The sequence below is a fragment of the Lissotriton vulgaris genome, chromosome 1_2, assembly GCF_964263255.1.
Source record: "Lissotriton vulgaris chromosome 1_2, aLisVul1.2, whole genome shotgun sequence".
Taxonomy (NCBI): Eukaryota; Metazoa; Chordata; class Amphibia; order Caudata; family Salamandridae; genus Lissotriton; species Lissotriton vulgaris.
In genome coordinates this window covers 338,626,144-338,647,213 of record NC_141686.1, presented here as the reverse complement: position 1 = coordinate 338,647,213, position 21,070 = coordinate 338,626,144, and the positions used below count along the sequence as shown (strand labels likewise).

General features: G+C 45.0%; 1 protein-coding gene across 1 annotated transcript in view; it reads right to left on the bottom strand.

The window, feature by feature from the left end:
- Positions 1-9,207, bottom strand: part of LOC147736705 (GTPase IMAP family member 7-like) — a 159,559-nt gene extending 150,352 nt beyond the window's left edge. Inside the window, exons 1-2 of the mRNA XM_086952677.1 lie at positions 9,008-9,207; positions 8,702-8,884 (exon numbers count right to left, since the gene is read on the bottom strand). Of these exons, the coding sequence (XP_086808803.1) occupies positions 8,702-8,739 (38 nt within the window). The 5' untranslated portion in view covers positions 8,740-8,884; positions 9,008-9,207. The remainder of the gene's footprint in view (positions 1-8,701; positions 8,885-9,007) is intronic.
- Positions 9,208-21,070: the final 11,863 nt, after the last annotated feature.

Sequence of the window (21,070 nt, the reverse complement as noted above, 5' to 3'; positions counted from 1 at the left end):
AACAAGATTAAAAGTTTAAACATTCCCCTGACGCAACGAAATTAGAACTACTCGTGTTTTAAAAACAGTAAGGTTGAATATTCCTGCTCCAAATACCTGTCTCTCCATTTTCAGGAATGGGGAGCATTATAGGCATTCTTTAATACACCAAACCACAGAAGATGTTTATTTTATAGCGTATTTAATTTGAAACAGAGTGTATTACATCCAGATTCAGACAGTTCGTTTTCTTATTCATGTTCATGCCTCATCACTTTGCACACAGTCTACCCCACCATGAGCTGAATTTTCAAAGTTTATTTTCATGGGACTCTATCTAGTTCGAGTGAAATCACATTGACTTTGCTTACAGTAGTTGCCGCAAATCCAGCATCTTCTTTGATCAGCAGGGGGTGGATTCGAATAGCAAACCGGTGTTGGTATTTAACAAGAACACAGTAGCTTTAAGCGTTTATTAATGTCTTATTGTAATCCGAATGTCTTTGTAAAACATGAATATCTAATTGATAATTTGTTACTTTAAAGACTATTAAATTAAAATTGCTTATTATAAAAATCATGTTTAACTTAATTACATGTTTTTCCACGTTTCAAACATTCGTTTTTTAAGAACACAGTGGTATATTCGGGGAATGAGCCAATTGAATAATATTCGTAGTTTAGGAAGTCGTTGTTAAGAATGTAGTGGTTTGGCTATGCTTGTGGTTTAGAATTTGTGGTTCAGGAATTCGTTGTTAAAGTAGTAGTTGTTAAACCATATAACCGGCGCTCGGCTATATTTGCGTATGTGTTAATGAGAAGCTCAAGTGCGTACGGGGCTGACCAGGTAAGGGAGACCCCTATAACCCCTATATACGTGTAGGAAAAGTCCTACAACATAGTTGTATAGCCAGATCCTGGGCACACATACATTAATATATACATATAAGATCACTGTAGTGTAAGTCCATGAAATACATTCAATATCAATAAAGTTCGTAGAAGAGTTGTTTCTTGTTTCTTTAATTTCAATCACGTGGAAAAGCAACCAGCAAAACAATGGGCAACACGTGTTTCATCTAGGAGAATACTCCCACGACTTCTTCAGGGCCTGAAGCCAGTGAAAATTCCAAACTGGCTGGCGAATCGAGTAAAGAAAATATGTATATAAATAATCATATGTGAAAAAACGTATTTTTGTAAGAAATATACACAAATTAAGAAAAGAAAAAAAAAGTTAAAGAAATTGATGTGTTGAGATAATCTTTGGAGATTGCCCTAGACTCTTTGAATTGTATTGAGAGTCAACGGTAAAGCGATAGAGGTCGGGTGGGAGTTTGTTCTTGTGACAATATTTATGTTTGTGCAAACCTGCCCTCAGGGAGTGGCTGTAACATGTTGACAGCTAGACCACTGACCTGCACACCAATAGCGAGTACGCCTGCGACAGGTAGCTATGTGGTGCTGTGAAAACGTGTTTAACCAATGGATTTTCCATAGAAATCTTTAGACAAGGCTACTGGATAAACTGTTGAAGGGAATTACGCCAAATTTGGCAGGGAGAAAGGTCTTGGTCCAGAAAGCGCGCTTTCTTGCATCAAGTGAAAATATAAAAGAAAGGTCTCGAGGGCAATTTAATATAGCGGAGCTCTGTCTGTGCGAGGTAACTCTTTCACACTCCATCTGCCCAACATCACCACTTCGCAGCTATGCCATTGGAAGCCAGTCCGTCGGCTCACAGCTCTCTACCTTTGCGAGTTAGTACGCTAGTGTGCCTTTTATCTCTGCGAGCCACTACGCTGCAGTTTCTTTGGGAGTAGACGGCTCGTAGTTCTCCCACCCCGAGTCGAGCCCAGGGACCGCAGCTGTCCCTCTGTGAGACTGGGTACAAACTGTTCATAACTCTCACTACATAAGTAATGGAAAATCATTGTGTGATTCAGTACGTCAGCTGACATCTGTCCGAGGCATTTCTGTGAGAGATACACCTTTCACGCTGCCTCTCCCAACATCAACAGGTAACGCACCCTCTTCCCACATTACCAACATACCCCCAACAGCCTTCTTGGGCCCGAAGTGTCCCTGTGCGGTTGGACAAAGAAGAATCTTAGTCACGTATAGATTTACAAATAAAACATTTTATTTAAAGAAAACAACAACAAATAAAACTGGAGGGAGTCTGGTGCTGTGGTTGCTGCGACGAAGTTGGGGTCACTGCCATTCAGGACTCAGGACACTGTTACACATGTGGGATTGGTTTGTGTTAAATAGGGTTAGTGGCACCAGAAGCATTGAGACTGTATGGGCCTGTGATGATGTTTGGTGTGGACGGGCCGCACTGGGAGCAATGTGGGTTGCCTTCTGGACTGCGTCATGTGTAATTGGGACTGTATCTGAATTGTGAGGCCTGCTGTAGGCCAGAGGCCTACAGCCACGTGTATACGTTGGTGGCCCCACCGGCCTGCATAGTGCAGGTTCAGTGGCACCACATGTCGCCGGTCTTCCATAGTGTGGGCCGTTGGCAGCAGTCAGCAAAGGTCCACAGCCATGTGACGTTGACTTAAACTGCACAGATTGGGAGCATTTGGTCTTTTTAACCCATTATAGTCTCTGACACAATTTGCATTGCACTAATCTTGAATTGTGAGCCCTGTTGACCACAGTGTAGACCAGAGGCAGCGGTCAGGAAGTGGCATTGAGTTGAGCTGCACAGTTAGTTACACCTGGAAAACTCAGCGTGTGCGCACCCTGCGATGATATGTGGTCCCAGCGGGCCGCACTGGGAGCAATGTCTTTTGTCTTATAAATTCTGCCTTGATAAGGCCAATTGGCGATGACTTATGGTGCAGTGAGCTAGTGGCATCTGAAGTACACAGCGTGTGCGCAGCCTGCAATCATACGTGATCTGTGCGGGCCGCACTGGGTGCAACGTGTCTTGCGTACTGGACTGCTTCATCTGCAATTGCCATTGCATCTGAATTGCGAGCCCTGCTGTCCACAGTGTGGATCAAAGGCAGTAGTCGATACAGGCAAAAGTCAAAAGTCTGCAGAGCTGTGCCGCTGGGTTCGCAGGGGGCCTGTGTCGAGGAGGCCCGTGGTCATGGCAGAAGCCACGTGCCAGAGTGAGGGCCACCGCTCTGGCAGGTTCGTTGGCCTTCCCACAAGTGAACCACGCCCAGAGACCCAGCTTATTTATTCATAGGCCTACGCTGGAATGGCGTACGTTGGACCAGCCCCCTCCGCTTATGCTTCCGGGAGGGACAGCACAGCTACATGACCGAGATCTTTCCCACTGCATGAGGTAACATGGTTGCTTCCACTGTGCACAACACTACAAGTATCAATAGTATATGTCCACATGGAGAAGTTTGTACTTTGCATAGTGAGGTCTGTGCAGCACATCAGCGCTACACTTGTCATTGTGTGCATTAATATTGATGGGTGACTTGCCTCCTTCACACATACTTGCTTGCCACATCTTCCAACATTCAGCTATTGTGCGGCTGAGGGGCCATGGCGTTTTGGGAGGGTCCGTTGTCCTGTTTTGCGCTGCCTAGGTGGTAGTAGAGGGTGGTCCGGGGGGGGGGTTCTGGTGGTGATGGCGCTGGGTGTTGTGGCCTTGTTGGGTGTCGGAGCTGCATGAGCAGTAGCTCTATCACGTTTTGGTCTTTTGATGTGGCTGTGAGATGGGTCCAATTCACGCTGTAAATAGTCAACCTCCTTACACCAGCTAAAGGTTGATGTTAATTTCTTACTGCTAACTCGGCTTTTCGCCTTCTTTTTGGATCGCAGTGCAGATTTGGCTGGTCGTTGAAAATATGGGGAAGTGGTGTTTTCGTTTTTTTTTCACGGGAACGCCTACTTTGCATATCATTATTGTTAGATGTGGCTCTCGTTTGTGGAGATTTTTTGGGCGGAAGTTATTGATGGAAAAGTGGTGAGATTTGCAGTTTTCTTTTGACCAGGTTGAGAATGGATGATAATTTAAAAACACAGAAAAAAAATAAGTTTAATGAACATTAAAATTAGAAATTAGCATTTAAAAAACCTTTGCAATTCAACGAGAAAACCATAGGTTTCAGGTACGTTATAGTGAGAAATTAGCATTTAAAAAACCATTGAAATTCACTGAAAAAACCATAGGTTTCAGGCATGTTATAGTTAGAAATAGCATCTAAAAAACCTTAGAAATTCACTGAAAAAAACATATGTTTCATGAGTGTTATAGATAGTTGGACATTTCACTCATACAAAACCGTAGAAATTCCCCTGTTATAGTTAGTTGAGCTAACTATAACTCGCGCCACAGCAATGCACTGCTGATGACGTCACATATTACATAATTCATGAAATGGTCAGTGACATCACTGATGACATCACTGATGACATCTCAAATAACATCACTGATGACATCATCCACGGAATCATCTGATGAACCTCCTCATACCCTAATAAAACCTTTGATACACCCACTCTAAAATACAGATCGGGCATTACTGGTAAGTAACCAGGCATTACTGATATATAACCGGGCATTACTGGTAAGTAACCAGGCATTACTGGTACGTAACCGGGCATTGCTGGTAAGTAACTGGGCATTACTGGTAAGTAACCAGGAATTATAGGTAAATAACCGGGCATTACTGGTAAGTAACCGGGCATTACTGGTAAGCAATCGGGCATCACTGGTACGTAACTGGGCATTACTGGTAAGTAACTGGATCAATGACACACATGCCTTTGAATTTCCAAACACCTATCACTGAGATTGGCATAATAGTAGAGATGCAGAATTTTAACAAACAAGCACTAGCAAAGTCAACAGGTTAGGCTTTCATATGATAGAGCTTGCAAACACAGTCCAAGCCAGCTGAGTTACCTGCTGCATGACATCACAAACGTGGGCAACACAAAAGAGGGCACAGAAACCCGACTTTGTGCATGCCCTCATCTGCATGAGTTCCCACATTACAGCCACAGTTCGCTATTGAATTAGCGATATGTTGAAAGGGTGGTGAGCCTCTGTTGTGCACACGACCTGTTTTATGCGCTTTATCCTCAACCCCCTCGTAGGTTGAAAGGATTGTGCGCCTCTGTTGTGCAGACAACCTGTCTTATGCGATTTATCCTCTACCCCCTCATATGTTGAAAGGTAGGCGCGCCTCTGTTTTGCACACAACATGTTTTGTGCGACTTATCCTCTACCCCCACGTCCCATGACTGCCTCTTCGTATTCTCTCACTACCACCCGCAAAAGTGCCCCTCATCTCTCCTATCATGAGATATTGCAAAGCAAAGGGCCCCCTCGCACGTTGAAAGGATGGTGCACCTCTGTTGGGCACACGACCTGATTTATGCGATTTATCCACTACTCCCTCGTACATTGAAAGGCTGGTGCACCTCTGTTGTGAACACGACATGGTATCCTCTACCCCCTCGCATGTTGAAAGGATGGTGCGCCTTTGTTGTACATACAACATGTTTTATGCGATTTATTCTCTACTCCCTCATACGTTGAAAGAATGGCTCGCCTCTGTTGTTCACACTACCTGTCTCATGCGATTTATCCTTTACTCCCTCGTACGTTGGAAGGATGGTGCGCCTCTTTTGTGCACACTACATGTTGTATGCAATTTATCCTGTACCCCCTCGTACATTGAAAGGCTGGTGAGCCTCTGTTGTGCACATGACCGGTTTTATGCAATTTATTCCCTACTCCCTCGTACGTTGAAAGGATGGCTCACCTCTGTTGTTCACACGACCAGTCTTATGCGATTTATCCTCTACCCCCTCGTATGTTGAAAGTATAGCGCACCTGTTGTGCACACAACATGTGTCATGCGATTTATCCTCTACCCCCTCGTAGAGTGCACAAAGCTGCAGAAAGGAAAAAAAGGACTCTGACGGGGTAACACAGCCGGCTTTAGCGCTGGTGGCACCCAGTGCGACAATCACTTTCGATGCCCCAACGTCCCATGATTGCCTCTTCGTATTCTCTCACTACCACCCGCAAAAGTGCCCCTCACATCTCCTATCATGAGATATTGCAAAGCACAGCGCCCCCTCGTACATTGAAAGGATGGCGCACCTCTGTTGTGCGCACAACCTGTTTTATGCAATTTATCCTCTACGCTCTCGTACGTTGAAAGGATGGTGCACCTCTGTTGTGCACACGACCTGTTTAATGCGATTTATCCTCTATGCTCTCGTACGTTGAAAGGATGGTGCGCCTCTGTTGTGCACCCAACATGTTTTATGCGATTTATTCTCTACCCCCTCGTACGTTGAAAAGATGGTGCGCCTCCGTTATGCACACAACATGTTTTATGCGATTTATCCGCTACGCTCTCGTACGTTGAAAGGATGGTGTACCTTTGTTGTGCACACAACCTGTTTTATGCGATTTATCCTCTACTCCCTCGTACGTTGAAAGGATGGCTCGCCTCTGTTGTTCACACAACCTGTCTTATGCGATTTATCCTCTACTCCCTCGTACGTTGAAAGGATGGTGCGCCTTTGTTGTGCACACGACCTGTCTTATGCGATTTATCCTCTACCCCCTCGTACGTTGAAAGGATGGCTCGCCTCTGTTGTTCACACGACATGTTTTATGCGATTTATCCTCTACTCCCTCGTACGTTGAAAGGATGGTGCACCTTTGTTGTGCACACAACCTGTTTTATGTGATTTATCCTCTACTTCCTCGTACGTTGAAAGGATGGCTCGCCTCTGTTGTTCACACAACCTGTCTTATGCGATTTATCCTCTACCCCCTCGTACGTTGAAAGGATGGCTCGCCTCTGTTGTGCACACAACCTGTCTTATGCGATTTATCCTCTACCCCCTCGTATGTTGAAAGGATGGCTCGCCTCTGTTGTTCACACGATCTGTCTTATGCGATTTATCCTCTACTCCCTCGTACGTTGAAAGGATGGTGCGCCTTTGTTGTGCACACGACCTGTTTTATGCGATTTATCCTCTACCCCCTCGTACGTTGAAAGGATGGCTCGCCTCTGTTGTTCACACGACCTGTCTTATGCGATTTATCCTCTACCCCCTCGTACGTTGAAAGGATGGTGCGCCTTTGTTGTGCACACGACCTGTTTTATGCGATTTATCCTCTACCCCCTCGTATGTTGAAAGGATGGCTCGCCTCTGTTGTGCACACAACATGTGTCATGCGATGTATTCTCTACTCCCTCGTACGTTGAAAGGATGGCTCGCCTCTGTTGTGCACACGACCTGTTTTATGCGATTTATCCTCTACCCCCTCGTATGTTGAAAGGATAGCGCACCTGTTGTGCACACAACATGTGTCATGCGATTTATCCTCTACTCCCTCGTACGTTGAAAGGATGGCTCGCCTCTGTTGTTTACACGACCTGTCTTATGCGATTTATCCTCTACTCCCTCGTACGTTGAAAGGATGGTGCGCCTTTGTTGTGCACACGACCTGTTTTATGCGATTTATCCTCTACCCCGTCGTACGTTGAAAGGATGGTGCGCCTTTGTTGTGCACACGACCTGTCTTATGCGATTTATCCTCTACCCCCTCGTATGTTGAAAGGATGGCTCGCCTCTGTTGTGCATACAACATGTGTCATGCGATGTATCCTCTACTCCCTCGTACGTTGAAAGGATGGCTCGCCTCTGTTGTTCACACGATCTGTCTTATGCGATTTATCCTCTACCCCCTCGTACGTTGAAAGGATGGCTCGCCTCTGTTGTGCACACAATTTGTCTTATGCGATTTATCCTCTACCCCCTCGTATGTTGAAAGGATGGCTCGCCTCTGTTGTTCACACAACCTGTCTTATGCGATTTATCCTCTACTCCCTCGTACGTTGAAAGGATGGTGCGCCTTTGTTGTGCACACGACCTGTTTTATGCGATTTATCCTCTACCCCCTCGTACGTTGAAAGGATGGTGCGCCTTTGTTGTGCACACGACCTGTCTTATGCGATTTATCCTCTACCCCCTCGTACGTTGAAAGGATGGCTCGCCTCTGTTGTTCACACGACCTGTCGTATGCGATTGATACTCTACTCCCTCGTATGTTGAAAGGATAGCGCACCTGTTGTGCACACAACATGTGTCATGCGATTTATCCTCTACCCCCTCGTAGAGTGCACAAAGCTGCAGAAAGGAAAAAAAGGACTCTGGTTGGGTTAAAATGAATAAACTGCAGATTGTAGAAAAACAGATCTGTTGGCAGCACGGCTTAGCATCCGCTCAGGTTGATCCTCAGAGGTAACTGAAGCCAACAAGGTGGAATGTTGATGACAACAATCTATATGGAATGTTGAACCCCAAACAAAAGGACACAGAGCGCATGCTAATATAACATAAGGTGTGAACCTAATATAACACAGCATATATATTGACGGACTACATATAAACATAGAATGTAACAGACGGCACAGGTCTGTCATTCAACTTGCCATTTCATCTGTCTTAGAAGTGGCAGGTGGTCGTGTTAGAATTAGAAACACATCGTGTGCTCTTGTGCAAGTCATTGATCCTATGCCACTGCAACGCGCGGAGGGTCGAAAGTACCCGGCGCCCTCTCTGCAGTGCCACGATCACACGGAGGTGACATAGTTCCTAGATGAAGCTAGCGCTCTTTGAAGCGCTACGAGTGTAGTTCATGATTGCATGAGTGCCCTCCATCGGGGGCTCCTGTTCCCTGGAGCCCCCCAGAAGCAGAGCGCGCGCCCCTTACCTCCCGGGCAGCAGCGCGAGTGCCAGGTGGTCGGACATCTCTCCTCTGATGCTGACAGGAGCCTCTGTCGGGGGAGCCTCGGTCGGGGGAGCCTTCGGTCGGTGAGGGGTCAGGGGTGTGCGCCGGTCGCACCTCTCACAGCTGCCCTCAGGCCGGCTCTCTGCACCTCGGTCCTTTCTGCTTCTGCAAAGAAGGAAGCAAGGGAGGGTATGAATGCCCCGCCTCAGACCAGCACATGGCACGGAGGGGCACCGACGGGGGTGAGGGGGAGGGAGGGCACAGGTGCCAGTGACATTCAAGCCTCACCTCCCGGGGTCTGCAGAGGGTCTGTGTCCCTGGCAGCTCCTGATTAGGCCTCTTCCTCCTTCAAAGACTGGGGCTCTGTCTCTTCACTTCCTCCTCGAGGCCCTTGCTAATATACACCTCGGCCTCCCATTGTCCAGCGCGCCCCGAGCACCTGACACCTGGTATGTTGTGTTTGCCTGGACTTCCTTCAACCCACTCGTTTCTTACAAATCACGTGGCTTTGTTGTAAGCTGGCGGCTCCTAGCAACGCTCTTCCCTCGCTAAGAAAAGGAAAACAGGTTCCCAGGGGTATTTGGCTCTTATTTCATTTCTTTCATAAAAGTGCCAGCAGCAAAGGGATCGGGAATGCTTCCAGAACGGTGTGTTCTTGTGGTTTGAGAGTCTGCCATTTATTGCAGTATTATCCTTCTACCTGTGTCTGGTACTCTTTTGTAACTTGCACACGCCACTTTTCTCTTGTAACACACTGTTTGCTCCTCTTACATTTTGTTTGCTTTTGATACTTGCACAAGCGCCATCGTTGCCCACGTAACGTTTGTTCTTGTGCCTGAGTGTCCTCCATGTATTGCAGTATTATACCTCTACTTGTACTTTGTACGCTTTTGTAACCTGCACGTGTCACTTTTTCCTCCTGTAATGCACCGTTTGCTCCTCTTGGATTTTGTTTGCTCACGATTGTCACTTTTACCTCATGTAACTTATCGTCTGCTTTTGTGTAATTTGTTCACTTGTAATTTCCTCCTCATGTATCATTACTGTTCCTATTGTGAAGCGCTCTGACAACTTCGGGTAAAGTCCGCGCTACATAAAAACGCATAAATAAATATTAAACGGCACTGAACCCCAGTACTTCCAACACACTGCAACCCCTAAGTGCTTGTCAGCCAGCATCAACCTTGTGTCCATCAAACATCCTGGTACACACCAAGCCAGGGGGCCCAAAGTCGTGGTAACCATGCATGTGTGCAGTGGGCCCCTGGGGGGAGGTCACAGAGTGGGTGGGAGTCGGTGGCGGCTTAGTGTCAGGATGTCTCTTTCCCTTCAATTACCAACCCCTGGGGCTGCTTGCTTAGTGAGTGTGTACTCAGGAGGGGAGGGTTGTAGGGATGGCGTTAGCCAGATCTTTTCATTTTACTAAAACTCTATACATATGCCATACCTACTTACTGGGGCTTTGAGCCACCCCGCCCACTTCATCCATTGGTCTCTTCTTGACTCCTTCAGATTTTCTTTTGTCCACTACAACATATAGTATGGGGCGGCTAACTATTATAATAAATAGATGCAAGCTAGCCTGGCTGATGAGGGGTGTAACCCCGAAACCGGTCCTAGGATGCTTGTTTCCGGTCCAGGGAAGGCATGACTTGGCAGTTCGGGCTGGACTGCTCCCCTGAGGTACAGGGTCAGACTGATTAGCATATGGCCATGTCTGAACCTGGGTGGCATGGTGAGCAAACAAATTATTTAATCCACTGGGGGTGAATGTTTTCATTGTCAGCATTCCGTCCATCATTTGTTTGCTGTTACACTTTCTGCTTCTTGGCCAGTATTGTTTTGCTGGTAGTGCTGTCTGAGTTAAGGGGATTAGTTTCAAGCCTGGGCAGTGAACTCCGTTCATGGACATTGCAGAGTTTTCGCACTCTGCAGAGCTCACCGAGTTACGCAGAGCGTAGTTTTTTTCTCACTCACCAATGATAAGTTGGTGACCACGAGCGAGGAAAATCCAATGATAGACAACTTCATTGGGAGATTTCCTAATGTGGGTGGTAGCGGATGGTCACTACAGCTCGCGCTGAGAAACCTTCCATTCGCGGTGAGGAAGCTGCCGCTCAAGTAGAAGCATAGTGCAACTCCACGAACTCTACCCTGGCTAAATTATTTTAATTTAGAATAAACAAATTACATAACCATAATCTTTGTTACACCTAGGATAGTTCTCATCATAGCCCTTTCAGTTCAGGTGGTCCCGCTCTTTGATGGACCATCTGCCCTGAATCGTGCGCTCTCCTAATGTTGTCGTCAACACCACCGACTCACATCTATTGTGAGGACCTGAGGAAAAGGATCTATCAGAAGAAATGTCCTTCTCTAGGGTTTTTGTGACTAGCCCCCATACTCATATCAGAGACTGGTAGCTAGGCATGGGCGGAAAATCCGTTCCGCTCGCGGATTTTGCGGATTTTCGGGAAATCCGCAATCCGCGAGATTCGCGAATCTCCCGCAAAATCCGCAAATCCGCGAGCAGCGGATTTTGCTCGCACTGCTCGCACTGTTCGCGTGAGTTCGCGTGAGTTCGCGCCCCGCGAATAAGTGCAAAATTGCAGAAATACGATCTTAGCAAAACTGAAAGTAACTACTTACCAGGTTCAAAAGTTCAGGCTCATCATTAGTAGCCATTTCCTGTAGTGCTTCCTGAGGGGCCCCTCCAGAGTTCAGTTGCCAGTTGAAACTATTATGTGACCCTGCTCTGAACCTCAGAATAGTTACACATATGCCACAAAGGTCCTGAATTACAGCTAAGGGAGACAAGCAGGAGCCAGGCTGGAAGTTAAAATCCATTAATCAGCCCCTAATTCATTATTGTCAGTTGGGGCAGGGCAGGTGTTGTAACTAATTTTGCAACAATGAAAGCACTTAGCAAGTGCAAAAGATCACTAATCAGGGCGCACTAAGGAAGCAGGTGCCAGCTAAAAAAATATTCTGTGACACATTAATCAGCCCCAAATTAATTCAGGTCACTTGAGGCAGGAAAGGTGTGCTTTGCTTTGCCGAAAATAATGTACACTGGACAACCAGAGGGTGTGGTGATGAAACAGAGGGTGGCATGGGTGGGCCAGAGGGTGGCATGAGTAGTCAGAGAGTGGCAGTGGTGACAGAGAGTGGCAGTGATGAAGAAGAGTGTCCCAAACAGGCTGGACACGTAGAAACAACAAGTTCGCGAAACTTGCGACCCGACAGGTAAGTTCGCAATTTGCGAAAGTGTACAAAACCCCCGCGAACTGGCAGAAACACGGGCGAACACAAAAAAAAAAAATCCGCAAATTCGCGGGAATTCGCGGATTTTGCGGATTGCGAATCCGCAAATCCGCAAAATTCGCGAACGCGAGATCCGCAAAATTCGCTCATGCTTACTGGTAGCTCTTGGAAGACAGAGCCTAGTGGGTTAGGACATGCGGCACCAGAGGCATCAGAAAGTGGCGACCCCAAGGGAGGACTGTGATACAAGAGGACACGAGATCTTGGACCCTCAACCACAGCCATGCTAGTGTACAGCAGATTGGAGAAGCTACTGTAACTGGGATTGAAGGTTCAATCTCCTTGGTTCTGGGAGAAAACCTCTAGCTTGTTCTGTGTTATAAAGAGCTCCTGTGAAGGTTTTCTGAGACGTTGGAATAAGCGGAGACTTGCATGTGTTGAGGTCAAATCCCAAAGACACAAGGATTACACAATCCACCTTCTTCTGCTCCTCTGCCTTGGAAAGACATGGAGCAAGATTAAGCTGTCATTCAAATATGGACATTTTTGAAAACCAGGAAAATGACCATGGGAAACTACTGGAGCCGTTACCTTGGTGACGACTCTGAGGGACGACGAGAGACTGAGAGGAAGATCTGCAAACTGGTCATGATTGTCCTGAACAGTAATCCAACTTCACCAGAAAATCCCTATTCAAATTCATCTGAACGACCACCTAAAGTGAGACAATCTTGAGAGAAAGCCTGTGAGGGTAGAGTGTGACACAGGAAGCGGCCGAGGTGGAGAAAGTGGTGGATTTCCCTGCTGCTGCGAAAAGTCTATCTGCATATTCTGTCACCCAGGCCCGCTGTTGTTCTTACACCAGTAAATCACAGCGTCACCAGGAGCAGCCTGCTAGCTGCTCAGTGCCTCTGGCCAACTGTCATTCTTCATCCAGTCACCCAGGCCCACACACCAACATTCCACTCAGAACATACACACAGGCTGAGCAGCTAGGGAAAGGGTAACATGGGAGAAATATCACAACATGAGAATACTACACAGTGCCAGCTGACTGTGCTTTGAGGTGGTGGGCTGTGCACCTGTAGTACACTCATGCCCACCCTGCCTAGGAACTATTAAGAATTATCCATTTTGCGATACCCCTTCTCTACAGCAAGCAATGCACTTGTGCAAGGTTATCCTTGACCCTGACGGATATGGTAAAGGACAAAGTCCATAAAGAGGGCGGCCCAGACCCACATAGACACATGCGCCTGCTCACTGTCGCAGGAGAATCCTGGAGCGGACGATGAGCAAAATGGAACAGCTCCTACTCTGTCAGACGTGTTAAGGAAGGTCAAAGAAACAAGGACCTCACTCAAATAGAAAGTGGACTCGGTGGCGATAGATTTGAACCTGGTGAGGGAGGACCTCCATAAAGTCACCAATTGTGGCACACAAATGGAGCAGCAGATCACTGCAACAGTTATGGCAACATAGTTGACCGACACAAAAAGATTGACTTCAGACATGAAAATTAAGCAACTGGAGGTAATTAAGTTGCAGAGGGGAGGGACTGTTGGAGCAATGTGGATTTTGTGCAAGGAAAAAATGGCCACCTCACTGTGCCAAGTGATGTTGGATTTGAATCTTCTAGATGTTTGGAGGGAACAAATCCCTTTCATATGGAATTACATGTACTATGCATGCCCCTCTCACACGTTTACAAGACTAGACTCTATCTTACTGGACAGAACTCAGACGCACTATACAAAGACAGTGACACATGTTCGTAGGAGTTTATCTGATCAATCATCGATGCAAATGGACTGTCACATTGCCAGATACAGGGTGTGTTTTGTCACTTGGCGGTGCAAAGACCTAGGTTCTAGTACTCTTAAACGCACAGGAGCAGAACAACGCTAAACTCCCAATACCCCTATAGGAATTTCCCTGCTAGGTTACTAATCCTTCACAGGTAAGTACCAAGGGGGAAAGGATATTGGGACAGAGAATATACAGCTCAGTAGTAAACTGCCTGTTCTGTTTGGTCCTCTTCTTTCTTCTTACAGTGCTGCGAAAACATACATTACTAAATAACAGCCTTAATTCCAATACTCACTGTATTTTCAAATAAGAGTTCTTATTTACCAGAATAATCTTGAGCTATGCCTCTCTTCTATTTACTTCTCTTGTAATGTGTTGTATGTAGTGAGATGTCATCATCATCAAAGCTTTATTTCGATATACAGAATATCATAAAAGCACATGAAAATATAAAACCACAATTCATTAGCATTACATTTTTTAAAATGGATTATAATGAAAAACCATTCATATTTCAATAAATATTTTAAAAAACATATTAAACTTTAACAGCTTTGTGAATATTTAAAAAGATTCAGCTAAAACTATAGTCATCTAGTAGCCTTCAATCTAATCAGCCAGGCCCAACTAAGAAATGTGGCCACCCCACACACTAAGGTTGTACTAGTGTCAGCCTTAAGTATTCTGAGTGCAGAGGAGTGGTCCCTGGTTCCAAGCAACAGACACACAGGTTTGAGCCATTTCTGCCTCGGTTTTGCGTAGGCGGTATACAACGTTTAGCACGCATTTTTTACCACGCACTACCCTTACAACGCAGGCATTACCACGCATACCATTACAACGCATTGCGCTGGGGGGCGCTCTAGGATAGGGAATAAGTTTAATTTTATATCCAACACCTTCCCTAGTGTCCACGGGGACTGGAGTTGGAATATAAAATTATACTTACCACTATCCAGCACCTCAAAGCGCTATGCGTTGTAACGGTATTCGTTGTAAATACCGCGTTGTAAAGTTATGCGTGGTAATAGTATGCGTGCTAACGTCATACATCCGCGTAGGCTGGTCATACAAAGAAGACGTGAGGGATGTTTTCAGTGACACCTTCACAGAATGGGCAGTCAGGAGAGTTTTGGTACGGGGGCTTCCACTTGCAGGTGTAATCGCGGAGGGGGAGTGTTCCCAGCTTAAACTGGATGAAAAGGGATCTGTCTCTTGGTTTCTTAATGAAATCCAAGTAGGACTCCAAGCGAGGCTTTAATTTATGTTGTCTAAATGCCTCAGTCAGCCTGCCTTGGTTTGGGTCCATTTGTTCTTGATCATCAACCCATGTCCAGTAGGCTCGCTTAGTTTCAGCCTTGGATAAAGAGACCCCAGGCTCCCAGTCAGTTGGCATGCCAGATTCGATCAGGAGCTTCTTTATGTTGCGAATCCAGCTAATTTTGTGGGCACCATGGAGATTCATAACTTCTCTCAAACCATCTAAATACCTTGAGAGCTCCGGGGTCCGCCATAACCGAGCCCAATATAAAAGAGGGCGTAACCTGGCTAGTTCCTTAATAGAGCGGCGACCCAGATCACTCAATAGTGGTTTGATGGGAGTACCCCTCGGAAGCGATACCAGCTCCCTAAAAAACTTAATCTCTGAAGCGACCAGGGCATCAACACACTCAAAGCCCCACAGCTCTGCGCCATAAAGGGCGCAGCCTACAGCTTTTGCAGCGTAAATATCCAAAGCAGGAGCAATGGGCTTAGAGATGGATGTACGATGTTCTCACCCTAATGCTCCAACTACCCTTTTATGGTTTAATGCCATTTTATCAATGTGAGGCTGCCACTTTAATTTATCTGAAATTCTAATTCCCAAGTAGTCGAATTCTTTTACCCGTTCCAGTGACAATTTGTTCTTTCTGTGGGTCTCCATTAAATCGCTCCGGAGGAGCTAGGGAAATGACAAGGGACAATGAGTGGATAACTTGTGTGGAAGCAAGGGTCGAGGTTTTTTGACCAGGCCCGGAACCTGACTCTCCCATTCTACAACTAATGATTTCCTGTCTTAGAATTTTATTCTCTTCTCTAACTGCCTCAAGATCTCTTTGTATATCACGCAAGATGTTGCTTAAGTTTTTTTAATCAAAACCTTAAGCCATTCTGCTCGAGCGCTTGTACCAATGTGGGCACTTCACTCTGTCAAGACCTAGGTTCTAGTATTCTTGAACGCACAGGAGCAGAAAAACGCTAAACTCCCAATACCCCTCTAGGGATGTCCCTGCTAGGTTAATAATCCTTCACAGGTAAGTACCAAGGGGGAAAGGGGATTGGGACAGATAAGAGACAGCTCGGTAGTAATCTGCCTGTTCTGTTTTGTCTTCTTCTTTCTTCTACAGTGCTGCGAAAACATACATTATTAACTATCAGCCTTAATTCCAATACTCACTGTATTTTCAATTAAGAGTACTTATTTCACCAGAATATTCTTGCGCTATGCCTCTCTTCTATTTTCTTCTCTTGTAGTGTGTTGTATGTAGTGAGAAGATGTGTACTCAGTCCTCTTCCTTGCAGGTAAGACTGAAAGTCTTCCAAGAGTGGCTCTTGACACAAGAAACAAAGGTAAGTTATTGGTATGTCCATAATCTGCTACTGAAATAATTATTGGGATACTCTAGCTCTTCTTTTACTTTTATTCACTGAGAATCGAGCTTCTTAAGTTCTGAATTTTGAAGTAATTCTTAAACTTAACCTAAGCTTAATTATAACAAACTGACATTTTGAGGGAGGATAGATTGGCAGGTTCCACAAGGTAACAAACTTGATAATGTCTTCTTTCTTACTATTTACTGGAAAACTCTTGAACCTATGGTATTATGCTGTTTGAGGAGAAGTACACTCTTGCATTTACCAGGGCTCGAGAAGTTTGCTTAAACTCTAGTTTTGCTATTAACACTGAATTCACAAATACTGTTGCGGGGCTTGTGTAGAGGTTTGCTCACTAGATACAATGTGTTGAAGGAGTTATGCTCAACCACATTAGGCAACTCAGGAAGAATACATTTGAACACTATTCTTTTTGACATGCGCTAACTAGAGTTCGAGTTTTCGGACATGCGCAAATTTATTTCACTGACCTGAATCAGAAATTGAAGCGAATCCGCAGAAACAGGACGAGACAATTCTACGACGCCCCCTAACTAACTTCTAAACACAACGCTTCTCAGGTAACAGTTACTCGGGTGAAGACTTTGGTGAAGTGTGCCATAGAACGTTGAGGCACGCTTCACCAGAGCAGTGATTACTAGTGGAAACTAGACCGCCGTACAGCGGCATGCTGTACAACGGCATGTTAGCGACCATCTTCAAAATCCGGTGCCACCAGCATGCTCGCCAAGTCATGGGACAGCGGAGTCCCAAATTAGGTTGATGAGGTTGAAGGGCAGAAATCATAGCCACATCAGGACTACGAGTAGGAAACCTCCTTTAAGCCCTGACAGTACCCCCTCCAATCGGGGTTTCCTCCAATCGTGGTTTTGTAGGAAACTTATCGTGGAAGGCTCTGATTAGTCGGGGAGCATGAACATTAGAACTTTTCTCCCATGATCGTTCATCTGGACCATAACCTTTCCAATCAATAATGTAAAAAAGGTAATTGCACACTTTTTTTGAATCTAAGATTCTTTTTACTTCATATTCCACCTCGCCATCAATAACTTGAGGGTCGGGAGGAAGAGTTCTCCATAAATCTGGTTAACCTGTTTGAGGAGGGAGATGTGAACAACTGGATGAACCTTGGTAGTGTCCGGGAGGGTTATTTTGTAGGTTACTGGGTTGATAACTTTTTCAATAGGATATGGACCTATAAAGCATGGCTGAAATGTATGGGTACCCTTCAACTTGAGATTTTTTGTGCAGAGCCAGACTTGATCCCCTACAAAGAGTTTAGGTTCTTTTTTCCTTTTTAGATCAGCAAAGTGTTTATAGTGGTCTTTAGCTATCGACAAGTTCTGGGTCGCTGAATGATTAAATCTAGCTATATGCCGGGCAATTTCCTGGACAGCTGGGACTTCTACACTTCCAAATTCTACTTGAGAGTTAGGGTGTCTTTCTGAATTTTTGAAGAAAGGTGAGAAACCAGTAGACACAATGTGGGCATTATTATGAGCATACTCAGCCATCCATAAATAATCTGGCCAGTCACCTTCCTCATCCAATAAGTAGAGTCTGAGATATTGTTCTAATTCTTGATTGGTCCGTTCGATCTGCCCATCAGTTTCTGGGTGGACACTAGTAGAGTATCAGTGGTCTATACATAAACCCTTAGTGTAGGCCTTCCAAAATCGTGACAAAAACTGATAACCTCTATCAGTGATCCATACCTCAGGAATACCATGGAGATGGATTATGTTTTGATTGAAAAGTTGGGAAAGCTGTCTTGCAGCGGGAGTTCCCTGAAAAGTAAAAAAATATGTAATCTTGCTGAAGGTGTCTACACATACAAGGATTGTGTCAAAACCGTGAGATGAGGGTAAATCTATGATTAGGTCTAGAGAAACCGTGTGCCAAGGGTACGGGGGAGTTGGCAATGGTTGTAAAAGACTTTTGGGAGCCTGCCTGTCTAGTTTTCCCCGGGCACAAATCTCACAACCCAAAACATACTGGCGGATGTCTCGACACATGTGTGGCCACCAGAATCGTTGCTTGATTCAGTTTTCCATTTTCTGTACTCTTTTATGGCTTGCCAAAGGATTGTCATGACTTTCCTAATAGCTTTCCTTTGGAGATCTCTTGTGGGCAAAAACAAATTGTTTCCTTGATAAGGTAGGCCATGTTGAATAAGACGTTGTGGTTCTTCCATAGCCCAATTCTGCATATCTGTATCAGACATTACATTTTGAACTTGATCCTCAAGAGGTACTTGAGAAATGGTTCCTAAAATTTATCTTCAGGAATTATCTGTTGGTTTGCAATGACTGTCTTTTGGTTTTCCGTGTCTAACTTGGTTAGAGTGTTCGCCTTTCCATTCTTTGAACCTGGTCGGAAGGTCATACCAAAATTAAACTCTGCAAAGTAGAGTGACCAGCGAAGTTGACATGGTGTAAAGGTGTGGGCAGATCATCAGAAAAAAATTCAGATTTTGGTGGTCAGTAAACACAGTTATTGTGTGTTTGGCACCCATTAAATAGTGTCTCCAGTCCTTAAAGGCATCCTTAATGACTAAAAGTTATTTCTCTGTGATGGTATAATTGCACTCGGCCGGGATAAGTTTACAGAAACGGTAAGCTAACGGATGCAACTGCCCAGTGTCTTTATGTCGTGATCAAAGTAGGCCCCAGTTACCCAAGTCTGAAGCATCCATTTCCATGTAAAAGGGTTCGGAAGGGTCTGCATGTATTAAGACTGGCGCTGTGGTGAAACCTTTTTTTCAACAGGTTAAAAGCCCTTTCAGCTTCCTCAGACCATTTTAATTGTACCCCATTCTTCAATAAACGGGTTAGAGGTAGAATTTTTGGGGGGAACTCGTGGATAAATCGTCTACAGAAGTTTGAGAACCCGATGAAACCTTGAACCTCTTTGATGGTTGAGGGAATTTCCCATTCTGTTACCGCCTTCCCCTTCTGTTCATCCATCGTTATTCTGGAGGGCGACAACATGAAACCGAGGAATTCTACAGTATGGGTATTGAATAAACATTTCTCCAGTTTCAGGTAAGAGAGTTTTCTCTTAAATGTTGCAATACAGCTCGGACCTGGCTTCGATGTTCTTCTTCCGTATTCGAGTAGATAAAAAAGTCGTCTATGTACACTATGGCACATTGATTAATGAAATCGCTCAAAACATCATTGATTAAATACTGGAAAGCGGCCGGCGCATTGTATTGGCCATACAGCACCACCAGATATTTATAAAGGCCGTATTTGGTTCTGAAGGCCATCTTCCACTTATCACCTTCCTGAAGTCTAATCAAGTGGTAAGCACCCCGCAAGTCCAATCGAGTGTAGATCTTTGCCTCCTTCACCTGATCAATTAGTACTGAAATAAGGGGCAACGGGTAACAGTTTTTTACTGTTATTCTATTGATTGCCCTGTAGTCTATACAAGTCCTGAGATCTCCCCCCTTCTTGGACACGAAGAAGATGAGGGGAAGAGATTGGGGATCGGGATGGTCTAATGAACCAGTTTTCAAGATTTTCCTTTAAATATTCCTTTAAATGTATATTTTTCTTTTTCTGTCAAGACGTTAACTCAACTACATGGCAGGTTTGACCCCGGTTCTAGATCTATCTTAAATCATAGGACCTATGAGGGTGTAGTCTCTTTGCCTTGACCTTATCAAATACATTTGTGTGGTTGTTACATCCTGCTTTTCCTTTCTTTCTGTCCTTCTATAGTGTTTGTTATAACTAGCTCAGCATACATCTATGATGTCACATAGAGTGCTGGTTGTGTATGTTTGAGGCTGAGCAGCTGTCCAGCTGCTCCTGGTGGGGTTACAATTGGACCTACATATTTTTGTATTTTCAACTTGACCTGAAACTAATCTTTAATAAATGAGATCTACTTTCATATTCTGGATTTAAGGACTTTTTAATTGCTACAGTAGTCTTGGAATTATTCTGGAATCTCAGTTGTTTGAATCACACACACTGATGCCCCATCCTCACAAAGCCGAGCAACAACACTGGGTTCTGACTGAATTTCTGTTTCTTCAAAGCAATGGTTTTTGCATTATTCTGAATTCAGCTGAATGGTCCGAGCTCCCCAATGAATGGACGGATTGTGCTCTGTTAGCCAGGGTAATCCTAGAATCAATGAAAATTGAGGGCGTCTATGAGATTGAATTGTAGCACCTCTTGGTGTCCTTCGGTGAGTATCATTCGTACTGATTCCGTATGGCTAGTTAAAGGTCCAGAAGTTAATTCGGTACCATCCACAGCTCTGACCTTCTCGCTCTTTTATTTTCTAATAGCCTGCAGACCAATGTGACTAGCAAATTTCTGGTTGCAGAAATTGCCTGTAGCCCCGGAGTCAACCATGACTACGTTCCTGAATTTCAACATTACGGGCAAGGTCAAATGAGGTGAGCAGACTTGCAAGGTATTTGCTAATTGATGATTCACTGGAGTTGTTTCTCCATTTGCATCCACTAGTCCAACTCCAATTATTGGTGGTGCTGCAAGTTTTGCTTCTTCTTTGCTGGTGTCTTGGGTCTTTTCAGACATGTTTTTACAAAGTGTCCACTGCCTCTGCAGTACATGCATAACTTGTTCTGTCGTCTTTTTTCTC